Source organism: Talpa europaea (genome assembly GCF_964194135.1).
Source record: "Talpa europaea genome assembly, chromosome: 15".
Lineage (NCBI taxonomy): Eukaryota > Metazoa > Chordata > Mammalia > Eulipotyphla > Talpidae > Talpa > Talpa europaea.
In genome coordinates this window covers 36,031,318-36,052,478 of record NC_140083.1, presented here as the reverse complement: position 1 = coordinate 36,052,478, position 21,161 = coordinate 36,031,318, and the positions used below count along the sequence as shown (strand labels likewise).

Genomic DNA, 21,161 nt, shown 5'->3' with positions numbered 1-21,161 from the left:
TGTTTTGTGTTGATGCAGTGGATGGCAGAACCCATTTAGAGCAGGCAGGTTTTAGGGGGTCTGGGGTATACCTCTCCCTGCCCTGTAACAAAAGTATTTACCTTTTTAAAGAAATGGATACTACTGGTGATTATTTGCTATAATAAAACTCTGAGGGTTTTGGGCACATTTAGTCTATTTAATCTTTATTAAAAGAGATGTGTTGTTACAAATTATTTCTGGTGTTCTCATAATATTTGCAAATAACAATCAAATCATTATACTTGACTTCCTGCGTCACTTAGTGCTTTCTAGGAACTTTTTAATCCAGGAAAGAAGAATGTCCAGTTCACTGATGGCTTTGTAGATTCCTTTGTTTCCAATCTGCAGACAAAGTAGAGATATAAAAGTAAAAAGCTTTATATTTAAAAAAAATAAAGTATATAAAATATATAAAATAAAATGATTTTAAAAATTTTAAATAAAGTATACAAAAGCAAAGACTTGGAATACTGACCCCATAAAATGTTCTTTTCATTCTCCTAATGGATTTCATCTCTCTAGCTGAGGAAGCACAGGAAATCTAAGAAATCAACAGTAAACACAGATACTATTATTGAAGCTCTAAAAATATTCATTCATATTCACTTCAACAAATATTCTTGGTCCTCCCCTGGTGGTGCAGTGGTTGAGCACTGGATTGCGAAGCTGCCCTCAGCCTCTGCAGTGCCAGTTTGATCCCTGGCCACCGGTGAGGGTCCCACATGGCGCGCAGACCTCTCCTGCCATGCCCGCTGCTCCCCTCAGCAGTGTACTTCAGTCCTCTGCCTGTTCTGCTCTCCCCTCTGGCTCTGGTGAATTCTCTCACCCTCCCGCGCTTCTGACTGTACCCAGTGCTTATATAAATAAAATAAATAAATCTCAAAAAAAATATTCTCAAGCAGTTATTAGGTGCTGGGCATGGATATGCACTGGCAAATAAATAATACATGGTTTCTGTCTTCACGGAACTTATAGTCTCCTGGAAAATGATAAATAAGAAAATTTTTAAAAAGTTAAAATTTACCACTTAAAGCTGTATTTTTAATGCACAAGACATGATGACAGGGATTTATAGGAATAATTTGCTTTCAACTCAGTGTTCAGGGAGATGTGTTTTAAAGAATGACATTAAAATTAAGATTTGAAAAATAAGAGGGAGCTAGCTTTATGAGAAAGCAAAGAAAGAGGGAGTCAAGGAGCATGCACAGGAGAGAGTAACTCCAGCAGAAGGAAAGCCATACAAAGCACGAGACAGCAAGAACTCCCTGCTTTCCAGATACTGAAAGAAGGAAGCATAGCTGACACAACTAAGGAAAAGAATGTGGGACATGTGGGTGATGTGCAAATAACAAGGAAAAGGTTTCTTTTTTGAACAATCACTTTGTCCATTATGTACACTTCACGCGATAATATTCAGGTTTGGACTGCTAGGAGAAAGCACCAGAAAATTAATATTTCTAATATGTCTAAGAAGAAGCAGAAGGCTGATGTCTTAATAAGACAGCTTGTGGCTTAGCTGGGGGAAAATACCTGTCTTCTTGGAGGAGGTGAGTTTTCAAACCTTATCTGAGTATAGGAATCACTTCAGTCAAGTAGGTAAAAATTAATATCCTCCTCTATTTCCCCACAAGCTCCCACAGGGTTAATCAGAGAAAAGAGAAAGGAAAAATGTGCAAATGTCTAGTCTTCACTTAGTTTTTACTTACAAAACCTTACCACTGGGATACACCAAGGAGAGAGTATAAGCCAATTCTTATACAATCTTCCCAATTCGCCAAAAGGGCTCAGGTTGCTAAGTCATTTGACCAGTGTCTCACAGCAGGTCCTGTCCTACCAATAGGTGTTATCAGCAAAGGTAGCTCTTAATCAAAATCCATAAAATGGAAACAGCTAAACTACAACACCTATTTAAAAAATAATCAAACACAGCCAATGTCAAAACACAGGAGAGCGGAGAAAGGGCAGCATGGAATCAGCCTCTCTCTCTCTCTCTCTCTCTCTCTCTCTCTCTCTCTCTCTTTCCTTCCTTCTTTCCTTCTGAAATATTTATTTATGTATGCATACAAGAACTGGGTTGTAGGCCAGAGGTGGGAGGGTGAGAGGATTCTCCAGAGAAAGAGGGAGTGGGGAGCAGAAAAGGTGGATCTACTGAAATCCACTGCTGAGGAGAGCAGCGGGTGAGTCAGGAAAGGTCTGCTGCACCATGTGGGCTAGCTCCCTGGCCAGGGATCGAACTCATGCTGCAGTGGCTGGCAATATCTTGATAGCACTGAGATTAACCCCTACACCACATGACTGAAATGAGGTGACAGTTACATCCAGAATGCTGTGGAGGGGACTTGAGGTGGCAATGTTGTCTTGACCATGTCCAGGTGGGGTCTTGATCTTCAGTCAAACATTGCTCAGGAAGGGAGAAAGTCTTCCTGTGGAGGGTCTTTCATGAAGAGGCACAGAGGGGCTCCATACTAAGGGGCTCCAGCCACAGAACCTTTGGGTTTAAGGTGCAGCTTGTGGGAATCACAGGCTGTGATAAGAACCTCCCTGTGATAAGAACCCTGAATAAAGGAGAGAGCCAGGCAACGCAGAGGAGGTCCTGGGAGCCCAACACAAAGTGTGACAGGTCCAGGACAGTGGGAGCCAATGTCAGAGGATACAGTCAGGAAGAATCATTCATTCATCCAACAAACACTCTTGACATGCCTCCTAAGTGTCAGGTTATCTGCCAGGTTCTAAAGGCGTCATGATTAGCAAAATAGCTAGTGAATAAAATAGTTTACACAGTAAAATCATAAGACCAGTCTTAGAAGGTGAAAATCCAGCAATTGTAGCAGCTCTAGTCCTTCTAGACTGCAATTATCTACTATAAAAGTAGTTGGCTCAGATCTTACAACTGGAAAACAGAAGACTTCACAAGGAGAAACAACATCTGCCTAATTTCAGGGATACTATATTGAAGGTCTTAGAAACATGAATCAATTACCAAGTATAGAAGAATCAAGTCACATGGCACAATAGCAAATCTGACTGCTAGGATTTAAAGACTTAACACTGAAGATGGGAGATCAAACAAATTTACCCAATGCTGGGCATGACTGAAGTTAAATAGCATTAAGACATTCCTGTTCACTTATGCCCTCCTCGACCAAAGAAATTTGATCTGCAACGCATCTCACAGCAGGGTGGGAAGAAAAGCATCTGACTGCACCCCATAGAAGGCACAAATATCCTAAGAAGGTGAAGGTGTGTTGAAAAGGAGCAATACACGGCCTAACAAAAATATATAGTGTCAGTGTTGCCTCTAGCACTGCACTGGTTTACAGGATGCTTTCTTGAGCTTCACTTACATAAAAGCTCCCTTGAAAAGAGTTGACCCAGGTTTGCATTCTCCTCACTGTTGTAAATATGTCTATAGACCCAGGAGCACTGATTCTATTGCCATAATTCAGACTGCTTTGCTTGGAAGGAGGAATTTATAAAAAAAAAAAATCCTTTTATCTTATTTCAATGTTTAGTAGTATTTGCTGAAATTATAACATAACAAGGATTATGTATAACAAGGACTAGAAGTTTTATTGCAAGAATAACTGAATGATTTGACAAATTCAGGCAAAGCAGATATGAGGCAGATTAGAGGCAATTTATTAATAAGACCAGAATAACTAGAAAAAGCTCCAAGAAAGGTGTGAATTGGTTATAGAATAACAATGAGGACTCAACAGCCAGTCATTCATTATTCAGTAAATACATTTTTAATACACGTCTATCATAGGGTAGGCATCCAATAATGTGTCTTCCCAGATAGCATGGATTTATTTCATTTATAAAAGTACCCTATGAGGGGCCTCCCTGGTGGCACGAGGGGTTGAGCATCGCACTATGAAGCAAATCCAAAGCCTCTGCAGCATGAGTTCAATCCCTGGCCCACCAGGGAGCAACCCACATGGCAAAGTAGACCTCTCCTGTCTCGTCCACTGCTCCCCTCAGCAGTGTACTTCAGTTAGTCTGCCTGTTCTGTTCCCCACTCTGTCTTTGGTGAATCCTCTCACCCCCCGCATCTCTGACCAGCTCTTGTATGCATAAATAAATAAATCTTTAAAAAAAATAAAAGTACCCTTTGTGATTAAAATGAGTGCACAGGTGATCTACTCACAATCTATTGAGACAGTGATACAAAATTACAATAATATGTGATACTACTTCTTGAAAAATACAACTGCTCTAGGACACAGAACAGAAGTAATCTGACTGTAGGATCCCAAAAGGCTTCCAGGAAGAGAAAACAAGTGAGTTACGCCTTGAAGGATGAGTAAGATGAAGTAAAAGAGGACAAGGAACAAATAGGTAGAGGAAGCATGATGCTCGGGTTGAGGACAACAGAGATGACTTAAACACCCTCTGCTATTAGTTGAAATCCCTAGACTCAGCTAACCACAGTTCTGCCCCAACCTCCAGCCACGCAGCAGCACATCCTCCGCATGCTCCTTCACAGCACAGCCCACAGTCAGGACAGACAGAGGATCTGTCATTTCTGTTGCACCCAGCATCTGGGAGGATACTCACTCAATGTTTGTGGACTGAATGAGTCAATGAATGAAAAATAAACATCACTCAGGGCTTTGGGTCCACAGAGCCTCCTGGTTTAATAATAGTTTGAAGGCTGTTGCACACAATAGTGAGGTTTATAGCTTTGTTGCAAGCAACTGGATGAATAAATAATATAATCATTAATTTGCATCCCTCATCCCTCCTCATATGTTTGGAAAATTACGCAAATGTGGAGAGTGTATAACAGCTAAGACAAAAATGGAAAATCTCTCTCCACGGGAAACTCTGAGGAAATGAAGCACACAGACCAATGGAGTAAACAGATACATATGGCCAGGATCCTGGGAGAATTAACTGCTGGTGTTGACTGCTCACAGAGAACAGCCTCGAATCCTTTCTACAAAAAAGGGTTTTATTACATTTTATCATATTATAATCAAACTCGGTATTTTCACAGCCATTAGAAGAGTGTAAAACCAAACATAAATAAGATCTTCTGTACTTTATTTACCTCCTCACAAAACTTCAGACTCGACTGTAGCAATTCTTTTTTTTTTTTTTTTTTTTTTTTGCTTTTGTTTGGTTGCTTGCTTGTTATAATTGACCTTAATGGGTAAAATAGTTCCTACTCTCGCCAGGCCTTGATTTTCTAAAACATTTTTCAAAAACAAAATACAAATGATAGGTAAGGGATTTGATTAAGTACTAAATTAATTTAATTCTATTGTATGACAGCAATATCAGGATTTATGCCAATTTTTTGAGGTAGCACTAGTTTATAATATGGTATATGATTTAGGAGAATAGGTTCACCATATGATAATATTAACAGGTGCAGAGAAAGAAAGAAACAGAACACATTGATGGGAAGAATGTTTGTTAAGCAGGGACTAAAAGGAAACCTGCCTCACTATTATAAAGGCCATAAGTCACAAACCCACAATCAATATTATAATTAATGGTGAAAAACTGCAAATTTTCCATTTAGGATAAGGAACAAGACAAGTTATTTGTCCAATCATCACTACCATTTAGTCCAGTATTGGAGGTTTTAACTAGAGCTATCAGATAACAAAAGAAAGTAAAAGGAATCCAGATTGGAAAAGTGAAACTATTTGTAGGTGATATCATATTGTATACGTAATACCCTAAAGACTCTACCCAAAAAAAAAAAAAAAACACTGGAAACAATAAATGATCCCAGTAAAGTGGCATGTTACAAAATTATTCTGCTACAATGTATATACAAATAATGAATGAGAAAAAGAAATTAAGAAAACAATTTCACTTACAATTGCAGTAGAAAGAATTAATATCTCAGATTAAGTAAGGAGGTGAAGGATTTATACAACAAAAATGATAAAATACTACTAAAAGATATAAGATAAGACATAAAGAGATGGAAAAATATTTATGTTCATAGAAAAGGAGGATTAATAAAGTCAAAATGACTATTTTACCAAAAGCAATGCTTAGATTTAATGTAATACCCATTAAAATTCCAAGGAATTTTCTGCAAGGAAATAGAACAAAAAATACTAAAATATATATGGAACCATAGAGGACCCCAAATAACTAAGGTAATTCTAAGAGAAAAAAATATATAAGTATCATGCTAATTGATTTTAAACTATATTACAAAGCACAGTAATCAAAATAACATAGTATTAAAATAAAAGTAGATGCATAGGTCAATGGAACAGAATTAAAAGCCCAGATATAAATATACACATATATCAAAATCTAATTTATGACAAAGGAACCATGACTGTATAATGGAGAAAAGAATGTCTCTAACAAATGTTGCTAGAGAAATGAGATGGACGCATGTAAAAGACGAAACTGGATCATTCTCTAACTCCATACATAAAAAATAAATTCAAACTGGATTAAAGACTTATATATAAGACCCACAACAATTAAATACATACAAGAAGCATTACCAATATATTTCATCATATCAATAACGGAGGAATCTTTGGAGACTTTACCCCTATGGCAAAGGAAATGAAAACAAAAATAAGCAATTGGAACCACTTCAAATTAGGTAGCTTTTATATAGTAAAGGAAAATATTAGCAGATTGAAAAGACAGCTTAGAGTGAAAGAAGATATTCATTCAGGGAAATTCATAACACCAAATTCCTATGAAACAATAAAAAAAAAATCTCAAAGGGTCAGGAAAAAGACAAAATTTGCACACTGACCATAGATGTGAGACAAACAGCAGGGCAGCAGGTGGGAGAGGGGTCAAATCAGGGCCAGGAAGCGCACAAGGGATGAGGTGATGGGAGAACTACAGGGACTACACTTCAGGGGAAAGTCAAATATTGCACAAAAATGAATGACGTAAGAAAATAAACAGACATAAAATTTTTAAAAATCTCAAACTTCCTCAATTTCTACAAGAAAAATGAAAGATTTCAATATAATTACTGTTTTCTTTTTTTTTTAAGATTTATTTATTTATTTGTTTGTTTGTTTGTTTATTTATTTATACAAGCACTGGGTACAGTCAGAAGCGCAGGAGGGTGAGAGAATTCACCAGAGCCAGAGTGGGGAACAGAACAGGCAGACCGACGAAAAACACTGCTAAAGGGAGCAGCGGGTGTGGCAGGAGAGGTCTGAGCGCCATGTGGGACCCTCGCCAGAGGCAGGGGATCGAACTGGCACTGCAGAGGCTGTGGGCAGCTTCGCAGCCCAGCACTCAACCGCTGTGCCACCATGGGAGGCCCTAATTACTGTTTTCTTTTTAAGACAAAAAATAAAGTAACAGATTACACCCAAATTCAACAGAAAAAAGGAAATAATGACATCCAGAGAAATCAATAAAAAAGTATTTCCATAAAATTAATAAAGTAGAAAGAGTGATAATTAAAATTGTCAATATAAAGGATGACAGATGTGGCATTATCTTACATATAGAACTATTAAAGGGATATTAAGAAACAACAAGCAATTTTATGGCTATATATTTCACAAATGTATGAAATAAAATCATTGAAAAATACAAACTACTAAAACTCACTCAAGAAGAAATAAATAATTTGAATAGCCTTTCATCTATTTAAAAATAGAATATTTAGTTTAAATTTTTACCATAAAGAAAATCTAGGCCAAAAAATATGGCCTAGAGTTTAAGGAGAAATAAACAACTCTATACAAGTTCTTCTAGAAAATTGAAGAGAAGAGAATACTTTCCAACTTACTCAATGAGAACCAAAATTAATACCAAATTAGACAAAATACCAAAATTGATAATTGATCATTATCTAATACCAAAATTAGACAAAAATGCTACAAGTAAAAAAAAAATACAGGCTACCATAATGTATGTGCAAAAATATTTAGCAAAATTTAATCTTATTGAACCTAACAATATCTAATTGGAATAATGCATTATTACCAAAGTGAGTATATCCCAGAAATGCAAGCTTGCCTTAACTTCAAAAATCAATGTAATTTGTATCAATAAAATATAAAAATCACATAAAAAAATCTCAATAGATGCCAAAAAGGCTTTGACCTAAATGTGAACCATAAAACTAGAACACTTTTATGTGAAAACATAGTAAAAATTTGCTATGTTCCAATATTAAGTAAATATTTATCTTTATTTTTTGCTATTCTCATTCATTTAGTTAACAAATTTTTTATATAATACTCTTTTATTAGTGGGAACATTAGGATTCTCCACCAGGTATCACCACTGTAGGGTACCTGCCACCAAATCACCTAGAGTCCCCCATCATAGATCACTGTTCTTCTCCCTCTTTCTTCCTACCCCTCCCTACACACACACACACACACACACATCCCCTTCCCTCTTTGGATGCTTCAATTCTATATTCAGTTTTCAAGGGTTAACTTTTAAGGTTGTGTTTCTCTGATTTGTAGTTTGGTTTCACTTATGAGTGATACCATCCAGTATTTATCTTTCTCTTTCTGTCTTATTCCACTTAGCATTAGCTCTTCTGACACCATCCATGTTGCTGTAAATGACATGAGTTTATCTTTTTTTTTTTTTTGCCAACAGGCACATAAAAAATTTGTCGACATTACTTATGGTCAAAGAAATGCAAATCAAAACCTCAAAGCAATACTATCGCATACCTGTGAATATGGCGCATATCAAAAAAAATTAATGCTGGCAAGGATGTGGAGAAAGAGGAACCTTACAGCACTGTTGGTGGGTATGGTAACTGGTCTAACCCCAATGAAAAACAGTGCAGAGATTTCTCAAACAACTTCTAATGGATCTGCCATATGACCTAGCAATTCCATTCCTAGTTACCTGAAGGACAAAAAACACCAATTCCAAAGGAAGCCTGTAGCCTCATGCTCACTGCAGCACTGTTTACAATAGCCAGGACATCAAGGACAATGACTGTGCTTTACTCATTCCCCCCACAACAGCCTCAATAGCAAGGACAATGAGAAATAATCAAGTGTGATTATTCTCTCTGTATCAGCTATTTATATATTGACTATAGTGTCCACTTTTTATTAATAAAAGCACATTGAAATTATCTACTTCACATTTTATAACTTCTCCCTTCTAAAGCTTCCCCAAGCACTAATTTAGAATTTCACACAGAGCAGATGCTCAGTAAACTCATATTAAACAGATACCCACTTCTGCTGCCAAAAACCTAGTTTGAAAAATGGCACTGAAATTGTGAAAGAGCTTGCTGCTTGGCTAACTTGTATGATTTTGTTCTGTCAATCATAAGAGCCAGAGAAATACAAAACCTGGAGATGTGAGATGTTTTTAATGCAAAATATCTGGGCATGAGCAAACTGGAAGCAGGAGGTCCATTTACCTAAGAAACTCTGGACTGCTGTAGTTATGATTTAAATGAACAGATTAGTATAGGTATGAAACACAGTTTAGAGAAAGAATTGGTAGGACCTGGAGATAGACAAAGAGTGGAAAAAGTAAACACTGGCAGTAAAAGAGCAGAGTTAAGACCTACTTAAAGACTTAAGGTAATAGTAAGTTAAGATAATAGTAACAGTAAGGGGCCTCCCTGGTGGCACAAGGGGTTAAGCACTGGACTATGAAGCAATCCGCAGCCTCTGCAGCACGAGTTCGATCCCAAGTTCGATCCCCGGCCAGGGAGCAACCCACATGGCGCAGCAGACCTCTCCTGCCTCGCCTGCTGCTCCCCTCAGCAGTGTACTTCGGTCAATCTGCCTTTTCTGTTCCCCACTCTGTCTCTGGTGAATACTGTCACCCCCCACATCTCTGGCCTGTACTCCAGCTCTTATTTGCATAAATAAATAATTCTTTAAAAAATATATTTTAAAAAAATAGTAACAGTAAGGTAATAGTTCCCATCTTCTTGAGTCACTGTGTAGTCATCCTATTATAACTTCTTAGTCCTCTTTTATTAGCATGTTGCAAAAACTCTGTTTGAGTTTAAACAAAATGGGACATTTGTTAGAAAGATATTAGGGTATTTCAAGGAACCCCATGTCAGCAATGGGTCTGGGGCTTGGAGTTCTCTGAGAAACTTGGCAATGCAATTTCAGGTCCTCATTAGGAGGACATCATTTGCTTTACTCTCTTACTGTGAACAGGCTTCCTCTGTTCGTTAATTTCTGTGGTGGAATATGGCTGCTAAACATCCCATGTTTTATATACTATGTCAGCCTCAAAATGGAGAGTGACCTTTCTAAATCCTGAAGTTCCGAGGAAGCGGGCTGATGCTCTAGCTGGGTCTGGTGATCAACTCTGGTCGCTGTGGCTAGACAGGGTATATGAGGAGTCACACCTTAGGAACATGGTAACTTCTACTTCTCTTTGTGGACAGAGTATGTATTTCAAAAAGGAAGAGTTTCTAGAAGGGTCTGGGCAAAAAATCTGTTACAAATACCCCAAGCATATACATACATTTTTTTGTGCTATTGTGTGGACTTACTACAATAAGAATACACAAAATTTACAGTGATGGTGTATATGTTCATATACTTATACCCCGAAAAGTATACATACACACATATGTGGTATACATAACTGCTGTCAGAATTTTAGTGATGATATTTTGTCTACACATTTAAAACTTGGGATTATTCAGTGCAGTTTTATGTTGAAAAAAATTTAGGTCTCCTTTTAATGAAACAACTAGAGAAATGTAAATAAACATACTGGTAGCATGTATTCTAGGTTTTAAAATCCATGTTAATAAACAGGAGTCCTTCTGTCATTAAAGATCCTGGTTAGATTGCATTGCAAATATAATGACCCATAGAGGAAGAAAGCAATTGCAACAAAAGAACTGGATTAGAATGTATGTAGAAATATAAGTGGAGGGTTCCTGATTATCCCAAGAAAAGTTAGTCATTATTTTCTCCTTATAATTCTTTATATACACATCTGATATTGTCATTATCTAGCTATTTGTATTCTCTTCTGTTGACCTCTTTGCTCTTCTACACTGCGGACTCTTTGAAGACAGTTGCCATGTCTTAGTCATCTTTGAATGATCAGTAGTTTCTATTGCATGTAGAAAATGTCAGGTACTCAGTGAAAGTCTATTGGGCATCTAAATGAGTGAATTTCCTTTTAAAGAATTCACAATGTCAGGGATTTCCAAAACCTTTTGGTTAGATCAATATTGAGGGCATGAAGATATATGAGGAATAATTTTGACCAATATTGAAATAGAAATAGCAAATGTTGCAATTGCGATATCACCACTTTTAAGGCACTCTGTAGAAAGCTATAGGTGAAGAGTTGTCAAAGGGAGCTGAGTACTGAGGGGCAAAGAAACTACCAATCAGGGCACTGGAATCCAGTGCAGAGTCTAGGGTCTGGAGGATCCAACACAGAAGAGGAGAAATGGGGTGGATCTTATAAACTGAAAGACCAGGAATTGTCTCTGTCATCTCCAGGAAAGCTAGGGCTCTAAGCATTGTTGATGAGCTGGTGAGAGTCAGAAGAGTAGACTAGATGGGGTGGGCTGGCCAGGGAGTCTGCTGCCATGTGGGTGTCTGTCCTGGGATCATGGCACTCACACAGCTCTGCTGCATGAGAAGCACGCCTGAGCCAGGCTGGGGCTCCCGGTCAGGGCTGCACTTGTCAGAGGGCCAAGAAGGCAGGTCAGGAATTAATTGGAGTCAAGGAGTTTGAGAGCTTAAAAAGAAAATATAATTGGTAAATCTCCATAAATTCCATCAGTGTGGTAGGAACAGAGTCAATTGCTACTGTTAAGGAATTTTCAAATCTGAAACCCTCCGCTCTGTCAAGACCATCTTTCTACCTCACCATTTTAGCACTCCAGTCCTAGTTTGGATATTTCTAAATGGACACAGTCCCTAGAAGATAAATTAAAATCCCTCAAATCACAAGTAGCTGAAGCCAAAGCAACCTTAAAAATAGTTCAGATGAATGAAGAATGATTTGAGATAGCTAAAAAAGATCACATAAGTGAAAATGCCCAACTTTAGGAAAGCCAGGGACAGCTTTTACAAGCTAAAGGAAGGAAAGAAAAAGTAAGTAAACTTAAATAGAAGATAACTTTTGAAGACTCCAAAGAGACGGTTAACAAATTCTGGTAAAGAAAATCAGATCAATTCTGACAGAATGCTTGCTAAAGATGAAAGACTGGGATGTGTTTGGAGAGTAACAGGTGATGAGACCTTGGAACTGGAAATAGAGTGAATCAGACAATGATAATGAACCAGCAGGAGCTGGGAAGAAACTGGTTCCTGCTGCTAAGTTGGTGGAGGGAGAACTATAGTGACCACACCTGAGGGGAGGAATCTTAAACTGTCAAAAATATCACAAAGGTGTAAAAATAATGGTACTTCATTTAAAAAATAAATTAAAGGAAACCTAGAAGGAGAAAGAATTTACACTCAGTAATCTGAAGAATCAATACATAAAATAAAGAACTTACAGAGTATATTAACAACCTCCAGACTGAACGAGGATCTTTGCAGTCAGAAAACATACAATATGAAAGTGAGAATCAAAAGCTTCAGCAAAAACTTAAAGTGATAACTGAACTCTATCTCAAAATTGCAATAACACTTCAAAGGAAATTAATAGTAGAAAGAAATTACCAATTAGAAGAAGAGGAAAAGCTTCCCAAAGCAGAGGAAAAAATCAGCCATGCATCTGAAGAGATGGAGACCTATAAAATGTGAAAAACTCTAATAGAAGAATTGGAGAGAATCATGCATGCTTCTCAAGGGAAGATTATTTCCTATGAGAAAAAAAAATACATCACAATTGGTTAGCAGCTCACACTGCTCTAAGAAACCTCGATGATTTAGAGAAAGAAAATGCTTACAATAGAGGGAAATTAAGAAAGTATAACTTTGAAAAAGATCCTTATGCACTTGGTGTTCCAAACACAACATTTGGAAAGAAGCATTCTCCATACGGGGCCTCACCACTGAGCTGATGACCTTCATCTAAAATGAGTTTTTCTCTCCCTTTTGACTTCATTGGAATACCCATTCTGACTCTCACCTTAGCATCCAGCTGGGAGGAGTAAGAGTCTCCAGGGGTCCAGAGAATCCTCTAGATCATCAGATTAACAAAGAAGGAAGAGAATCAACTTTGATAGGTTATTTGATCCTCATAGAGAACATTCTGACCCTGGTTCCCATTTACCTCCAAGGGAGAAGTCTAGTAAGATGATGATCCCACCTTCAGGTCAACCATATCCTGACCCAGCTCTTCTTCTACAAAAGCAGGACAGACTTTATTCTAATTCTTGTAAACTATGGGGAGCAGCAGAACTCAGAAGTTTTCATATGCCATCTTTGGATAAAACAGATGGGCCAGTGTCTTCAGAAACAGAATCCAAAAGAAATGATAGCAAAGACAATCTCATTAATTTATATGTGCCTGATTCATCAGTTCTCGCCAACAGCAAAGCAATTGGCCCTGACTTTGTTCCCATACATTTCCCTCCAATTACAGACTTGTTGTTTCCAATGGGAGTCAAGGATCTTTTCATAAGAAGATATCCTCCTTCTCCTCCCTTTACTTCATGAAAAAAAAAAAAAAATGGAGCTTCCTGAGATGATTGCCCACAAAGACCAGAGCTTCAGTAAATTTATATGAAACAGATATCAGCTTCTATTGCTAAAAATATGCAATCAGGATTGGCCAAAAAAATTAAACACAAGACAAGCTCCTAGTTCCTAAAGCAACGTCTAAGGAGTCTTTCTGAAATTCAGGCGAACTGATTTTATTAATTTCGTTTTCAGTTTCATAGAGTGGTTTACCCCATGACATAACCACCTTAGTTTGTGGGACAATTTGACTGAAGCTAATAGCAGTCAGCATGAGGCTAGAGAATGTAAGAAGTTAGCACCCAGATAGTTGCCCCTTGGGACGGCTGACTGGGTGGTGTGTTCGTATTTGGCCATAAGGGGGAGCCAGTCACTTTGGTAACTAGGTGCCACCCTGCCCCAACCTGCAGCACCCCAGCTGCCTGAAAGAAGAATCTCCGTTGACAGATTGAAGTGCCTGAGAAAACACCTCCGAAATTAAATCAAGGAAAAGTAGAGTTCCTAGGCAGTTCTGTGTTTTCTCAGTTCTCATTGCTTGCTTTGGGCTGTAAGTATCATTTTGTGCTTGTTAGCTCTTTGAGTCAAGGAAAGCTAATCAATGGTAGAAACAGACATGGTTTGGGGTGGGGGGTGTCCAGATACACTGTATTGTCTCAGGCAGTGCTTCACCATCATTAACAAGCTTGACTTAGAACATTAAGTTAAATCTGATGGATAATGGGTACCACCTACACAGAGGAATCAAAGATTCTAGTAAAAAGAGAAATAGAGAATAGTTATTTTATTTTTTCTAATCCCCATTAAAAAGCCTGCACAAGGATACAAAATCAACACGCAAAAGTCAGTAGCCTTCCTATACACAAACAATAAATCTGAAGAAGAAGAAATCAAAAAAACCATCCCTTTTGTTATTGAAACAAAAAAAATCAAATATTTGGGAATAAATCTAACAAAAGAGGTAAAGGACCTATACAAAGAAAACTATAAAACACTGTTAAAAGAAATAGAAGAAGACACAAAGAAATGGAGAGACATCCCCTGCTCATGGATTGGAAGAATAAACATTATTAAAATGGCCATCCTTCCAAAAGCAATATACAGATTCAATGCTATTCCAATCAAAATTTCAATGTCATTCTTCAAAGAAATAGAACAATTATTGATGAAATTCATATGGAATCACAAAAAACCCTGAATAGCCAAAGCTCTCCTGAAAAAAAAAGAAGGGAATGGAGGCATCACACTCCCAGACTTCAAACTATATTACAAAGCCATAATCATCAAAACTGCATGGTATTGGAACAAGAACAGACATACAGACCAATGGAATCGAATAGAAAATCCAGAAATAAACCCACAGATTTATGGTCAACTAATCTTTGACAAAGGAGCAAAGACTATGCATTGGAGCAAAGAAAGTTTGTTCAATAAATGGTGCTGGGAAAACTGGGTCGCTACATGCAAAAGAATGAAGCTTGACCACTACCTCACACCATACACAAAAATCAACTCAAAATGGATTAAAGAACTAGACATAAGACCTGAAACCATAAAATATATAGAAGGAAATATAGGCAAAACACTACGTGATTTGCACATCAAAGACATCTTTACAGACACATCACCCAAAGCAGTGATAGTGAAGGCAAAGACAAACAGCTGGGACTACATCAAATTAAAGAGCTTCTGCACAGCAAAAGAGACAATAACAAAAACAAAGAGAAACCCCACCAGCTGGGAGAACATTTTTGCACCCAACACTAATGATAAAGGATTGATCACAAAAATCTGCAAAGAGCTGATGAGACTCAACAACAACAAAGAAAATAATCCAGTCAAAAAATGGGCAGAAGAGCTAAAAAGAAACTTCTCTGAAGAGGAAATGCAAATGGCCAACAGGCATATGAAAAAATGTTCAACATCACTTGTCATCAGGGAAATGCAAATCAAAACTACCATGAGATACCATCTTATACCAGTGAGAATGGCACATATTAAAAAAACTAGCAACAACAAATGTTGGCGAGGGTGTGGAGAAAAAGGAACTCTCCTGCACTGTTGGTGGGAGTGCAAACTGGTCCAACCACTGTGGAAAGCTGTGTAGAGATTTCTGGACCTACTAAACATAGAGCTTCCATATGATCCAGCAATTCCACTCCTAGGTATTTACCCAAAGGACACAGAAACATCAATTCCAAAGAACACCTGCACCCCTATGTTTATAGCAGCACTATTTACAATAGCTAAGCTTTGGAAACAACCCAAATGCCCAAAAATAGATGACTGGATCAAGAAGATGTGGTACACATACAAAATGGAATATTACTCAGCAATCAAAAAAAGATAAACGCATGCAATTTGCAGCAACATGGATGGCGCTGGAAGGGATCATGCTCAGCGAAATAAGCCAAAAAGAAAAAGAAAAATACCGGATGGTCTCACTCATAGCAGGAATCTAGAAAACTTAAATAAGGGACCAGGAAAATGAATATAAGAAAGTGAAAATCAAAATCAACAAAAAACTATGAACCAGAGACACTTTTAGGGGGGCGGGGGCGGGAGGGGAGGGATTGGGGTCAGAATGGGGGGGCTGCAATTGTATGGGGAATATAACAATAAAATTTATTAAAAAAAATAAAATAAAAAGCCTGCACAGGGTCCTAGTCTTTCAGATGCTGACATAGGCACAGCTCTCAGTCCCTTTGAATGAAATCACCTGAACCTAAATGTTTGCCATACATCTCATTATTTTCCCCAATGGAGTCCTTCAATGGATTATTCACTTCCTCAAGTCTCTTACTAGTGAAAAAAAGAAAAAACTCTTACTAGAAGTGACAATAAATGATGGTAACGAAACATAAAATTGTAGAATAATTCAACTTAAACTTAAGAGACTATACTTTTCACTGCCTTAAGAAGTTGACCTTGTAAGTTTAGAATTAATTAAAGATAAGTGAAGATCTTTCCATTACTTCAGACAAGCACTCAGAGGTACAAGCTTGAAATTTTTATCATTGTCATTTTAATGAAACATGAGAGTTATGAAAAATCAAACAGCCCCGGTCTCAAAAGACATAATTTAAACACAAGTCAACCAAGGAAAAAGGGAATGTAAATTTGTTAAACGCTTGACCTAACTAACCAGCTCACCCTCACTGAAAGCCTCTTTACTGTGGGAAGGAATTAAGGTTACAGAGCACTCAGGTACTATAAGGAAAAAGACATGGGACACTTAAAACACAATAATTCACATCCAACAGCTCAGCGTTTGAGTCTCAGGGACCACAAGGCTCCAGGGTAGTAGAGCTCGCTCCCCTTCTACATCCCAAAGACAGCAAATGTCATCACTACCTCCTTTGACACCTGCAAAGCAAAACCCCAGAATCCTGTAGAAAGCATAGATGGAAACAAGGCCAAACAAGGCCACAGAACAGATTCAGCTCTCCCCACAGAGCCAAATCAAGGGACATCGCACAGATCTTGTTTTAGTTTGTTTTGGACTCTTTTTTTGTTTTGTTTTGTTTTAAAGTTTATTTTTTATTTATACAATAGCTGGGGTATAGGCCAGAGGCGCAGGAGGGTGAGAGGATTCACCAGAGACAGAGTGGGGAGCAAAACAGGCAGACAGACCAAAAGCACTGCTAAGGGGAGCAGCGGGCACACAGGAGAGGTCTGCCGCGCCACGTGGGAATCTCCCTGGCCATCTGGGAATCGATCCCATGCTATGGAGGCTGTAGACAGCTTCACAGCGCTGCACTCAACAGCTGTGCCACCAGGGAGGCCCTTAGACTCTTTTTTGTTTGTTTATTTCTGCATGATCTTTATTGCTTCTAATTTTTTACAATTTTATGATTTTTATCTGCTGGTATTTATTACTGTGAATGCTTGTATAGAAATGTGGTCACTGTTACCATCTTAGTTCCCTGTTGCTTAACCAAACAGTTGCTTAATCAAATAACTTAGGTACCAAAGAAGACATAACTTCCCCCCCGTTTTTTAAGTTTTGACTGAGATTATGCTTCAAGAAGTATTAAAAAAAATTAGGTAAATAAAATCCTTTAAAGGTCTTCGTCAATATAGGAATCAAAAAAGAGAGAGATAAAGGGACAGAGAGCCATAGTAACCACCTAAAATAGTGGTTGACATATAGTTGGTACAAAAGAAATATTTTGGTAAGTGAGCAAAAGAATTACTTACGAATCATATAAAGAGGGATTATTTACAAATTAACAATATCATGTTAGTCATGTTAACTCTTCAATATGCTTTATGAACCATTCCTTAAGAAATAATGAATTATACATTATGAGTCATATGTGCTTATTTGCTGCTTTATTCCTGGTGATAGTGTCTCCATTTGGACTATAAACAAAAAATCAGAAAGCCCCTTTTACTCACCCTTTGGTATGGAGACAGCTTCCTACATGCTGTTTTCTAGAGAGGTTTTAGATTCAAACTCACTGTATATGCTGTGCATACTTACACAGCGGCTCAGTTTCTGCCTAAGGCTGTGAAAGTCTTCCACAAAGTTTATTTCCTTGCAAACTTGTAATTGGAGTTGACCAAAAACATCTTCCATGAAGAAGGTTAGAAGCTGTTCTTGGAATCTGCAGTTTCTCTATAAAAAAAAATGTAAGAAATTGCATAAGGTAAACCATGAATAGCCTTTGTAACATGTCACTGAAATATCCCCCTGATTATTTCTTAATGACCATCTGGAAAAAATTAAATGCAAGGAAAAGAGCATAAAAAAAGAGAAGCACGAAAAAGGAAAAGACCCTCTGGCTTACCATAAATAGCTTTTTTGCTTTCTTTTTTAGTAATCGTATGTTTTTAATGCGGTCTTCCTACAATAAAGAGAGAGAAATAAGTTTTTCAGAGTTATAACTACCCTGGGATCATCCTCTGAGCAGAGCCTAATACTTACTGGAATTGTTGCTTTGAGCCATGCTGCCTTGACATAGAGCGAGTCCACAGCCTGGGACAGCGTTCGCCTGGGGTAACAACTTTTGATGAAGGAAGATTGCTTGTGCTTGGCAATGGCAAGAGAAAGAGTGACAAAGAGCAATCCAGACTTCAGAACGCAATTCACCCACATTTCCCTCCACCCCAGTCTGGGCTTGTTGTCACTCAGAGCAGCCAGACAGTGACTCCCGTTGGTTAGATGAGTGGTTAACCTACTTACTTTAGCCCTCAAGGTTGCCTCTCCAATGAGATGTGTGAACAATAGCTTACAGTTTATATAGAGGAAGATCACTTTGGTTGTCCTATTTTTTTTAGAACTTGCTTCATAATCAAAAAATGATGACTGTACCATCTCTGACTTTAAGTAAAAGCTCCAGTTTACTGGTAAGGTCAAAGGCCATTTTCCAAACAAAAGATTTACAACTTCAGTTGCATAGCATAACAAATTTCATTATTTCAAAGGTCATATCTGGCCAATAAAGAAGGCTGTCCTCCAGGAAACTGGGTTATTATTTTTTAATTCCCATGCAAAAAATAAAATCTCCTTTTCTAACCAGGATCCCAGACAATCTTACCGAAGTATAGAATGGGTAGCTTACCAAAGCCTGATCATAACCTCCATGAGTTTTACTTTTATATCTTGCCTGATCCTTCCACCTACTTCCTCCTCTTCCCTCAGAAGTCATCATTCTGCAGCTGGGATTATGATCCAAGAGAAAAACTTTCCAATTATTCTCCAAAGTTTTTCCAGCTCAGAAATTGTAACTGCCCCAACATATTCAAAATTTGTTTGGACCTGGGTCTAGAATTAAGGCCTCCAATTTACTAGATTCCTTATCATCTCTACACAAGTTAACCACCCAGACTTTTTCCCTATGTGTAGATTTCCAGTGGTATAAATTCCTCATGTAAAAGAGCATTATCTTTTTTAAAAAAATATTTTATTTTATATAATTCTTACATCATTTTTCATTTTTGCACAATGTATGCATTTTCATTTTGGTTATATTCCCCAAACAATTGCACCTCCCCTTATTTTGACCCTAATCCTTCCTCTCCCTGCACCCCTACCCCCCACCCATGTGTCTCTGGTTTATAGTTGCTTGTTGATTTTAATTTTTACTTTGTATTAATTAGTCTTTTTCCTGGTCCCTTATTTAGGTTTTCCAAATTCCTGCTATGAGTAGGGCCTCCCTGGTGGCACAGGGGTTAAGCACTGCACTAAGAGCATTATCTTTTCATTTTCGAATCCTCAGCACCTACCATGGTGCCTCATCTAAAAAAGTACACATAATTTGCTTAAAGAAACACTTCCCTTTCCACATCATGAAATACTACTATAACTGCTTTGATTTTTAATTTATTCCACTGGCAAATTCTTTCAAAGTTTTATTTATTTATGCATACAATAACTGGGGTGCAGGCCAGAGGTGTGGGGAGGGTGAGAGGATTCACCAGAGACAGAGTGGGGAGCAGAATAGGCAGATTGACTGAAATACACTGCTGAGTGGAGCAGCGGGTGAGAGAGGAGAGGTCTGCTGTGCCATGTGGGTTACCTCCCTGGCCGGGGATTGAACTCATGCTGAGTGGCTGCAGATTGCTTCATAGTGTTGAGAGTTAACCCTTTGCACCACCAGAGAGGCCCACCATGGCAAATTCTTATCTACCTATACAAAAAATAGTTCTAGGTGCTAGAGGGCTACAAAGGTAGATGCACCAGGGACTCTCTCTGTCAAATCTGTCCCAGTTCTACCTTTCATGATAAGTATAATTAATTTTTGGCTAGCAGATAAAAGACGAACATAGCCGTGGACCACACACTGAGAGGCAGTGATAGGTTATCAAGTCTAGCATGAGTAGACTTAATGCAGGCCAACACTAGGAATCTGATTATAAGAAATTCATCAAACTTAGGGAGAGTGGATATCAAGTATCAGTATCTACAACTAAGTTCCAAATTCAGGCAAACAGAGTGACAGGGAGAAAGAACAAAGTATAAAGTGAAAGATGCAAACACTTGGGATTGTTTCAAAAAGCAAATGGATCTCTTTAAAGAACCCAAGCCTCATCTCTGCCAAAGCAACTCTGCTGGTGAAAGACTCCTGTGATGTGAGATGAGAATTACTCACAAGAGCTACATCAGCAGACAGCAGCTGGGAGGGCAACCGGAGGTTTAATGAAAGTTTATAGAAAAGCAAGAATTACTTTTAGTTCTGAGTAGCTTGAAGGATGTTTGTACTGGGACATGAAATACCTGAAACATTTTTTTCAGCCTACTATTATTCAAAGTTTCTTTGAGGAAAAAAATAATGAGAAATCAGAGTTCAAAAGCTCAAATGCTTTCAAAGGGCATGAAATTAACACAACCCCCAGAGTGGATGAACACAGGACAATCAGAGCTCAATTGTTTGTATTGCCACAAAACCTAAACCTGCCTAATTAAAACCTATTAATGCACTGTATGGGTGTAATAAAAAAGGCCACAAAATATGTCCAGGAATCATATGCTGCATTGAGCATCGAATTTGGGGTTCCTACTGCATATCAACTTACATGAAATTCAAATTTGCTAATATTGATAAATGAAATTAATGCTAG

The 21,161-nt window shown here is 37.9% G+C and overlaps 1 protein-coding gene and 1 pseudogene across 2 annotated transcripts; one reads left to right on the top strand and one right to left on the bottom strand.

Annotated features, from left to right (window-relative positions):
• Positions 1-276: 276 nt before the first annotated feature.
• On the bottom strand, positions 277-18,696 carry IL26 (interleukin 26; the record flags this gene model as incomplete). The annotated part of the gene is made up of 5 exons (XM_084255356.1): positions 277-363; positions 497-562; positions 18,082-18,216; positions 18,389-18,445; positions 18,526-18,696. 5 exons carry the CDS (start codon positions 18,694-18,696, stop codon positions 277-279), a joined length of 516 nt encoding a protein of 171 aa, XP_084111482.1.
• Positions 12,240-14,050, top strand: LOC311184650 (cTAGE family member 2-like; annotated as a pseudogene). Its single transcript has 4 exons — positions 12,240-12,288; positions 12,463-12,944; positions 13,076-13,457; positions 13,985-14,050. The product of its transcript is annotated as a cTAGE family member 2-like (transcript).
• Positions 18,697-21,161: the final 2,465 nt, after the last annotated feature.